Source organism: Pteropus alecto, unplaced genomic scaffold, assembly GCF_000325575.1.
Source record: "Pteropus alecto unplaced genomic scaffold, ASM32557v1 scaffold157, whole genome shotgun sequence".
NCBI lineage: Eukaryota > Metazoa > Chordata > Mammalia > Chiroptera > Pteropodidae > Pteropus > Pteropus alecto.
The window spans coordinates 1,591,473-1,591,745 of record NW_006440626.1 but is presented as its reverse complement, the minus strand read 5'-3'; the positions used below and the strand labels follow the sequence as shown (position 1 = coordinate 1,591,745).

Sequence of the window (273 nt, the reverse complement as noted above, 5' to 3'; positions counted from 1 at the left end):
CGCCCCAGACGGGAAGCCCCCCGCGCGGGCGCAGCGTCTTGACGGGCGGGCGTGCCGCAGAGCCCGCGGGGAGGGGTCTGCGCCGGGCTCACCCGACTTGGGGTAGGTGACGATCCAAACGTCGCTGGGCCGCACCGGGAAGTTGGCAATCTCCTCCATCTTCCCGCGGCAGAAGGGCGGCAGCCGCACGCCGTGGAACTCGAAGTACTTGCTCTCGAACTCGCCCGGGGTGCTGGGGGTCTCGGCCTCGCTCTCCGCCATGCCGCCGCCCGC

At 72.9% G+C, this 273-nt stretch overlaps 1 protein-coding gene across 7 annotated transcripts in view; it reads right to left on the bottom strand.

Moving 5' to 3' along the window:
- SULT4A1 (sulfotransferase family 4A member 1) overlaps positions 1-267 on the bottom strand; it is a 33,022-nt gene extending 32,755 nt beyond the window's left edge. For all 7 annotated transcript variants that reach the window (XM_025050646.1, XM_025050642.1, XM_025050643.1 and 4 more), the window contains exon 1: positions 93-267. In XM_025050646.1, coding sequence (XP_024906414.1) covers positions 93-261 — 169 coding nt within the window. In that variant the 5' untranslated portion in view covers positions 262-267. The remainder of the gene's footprint in view (positions 1-92) is intronic.
- Positions 268-273: the final 6 nt, after the last annotated feature.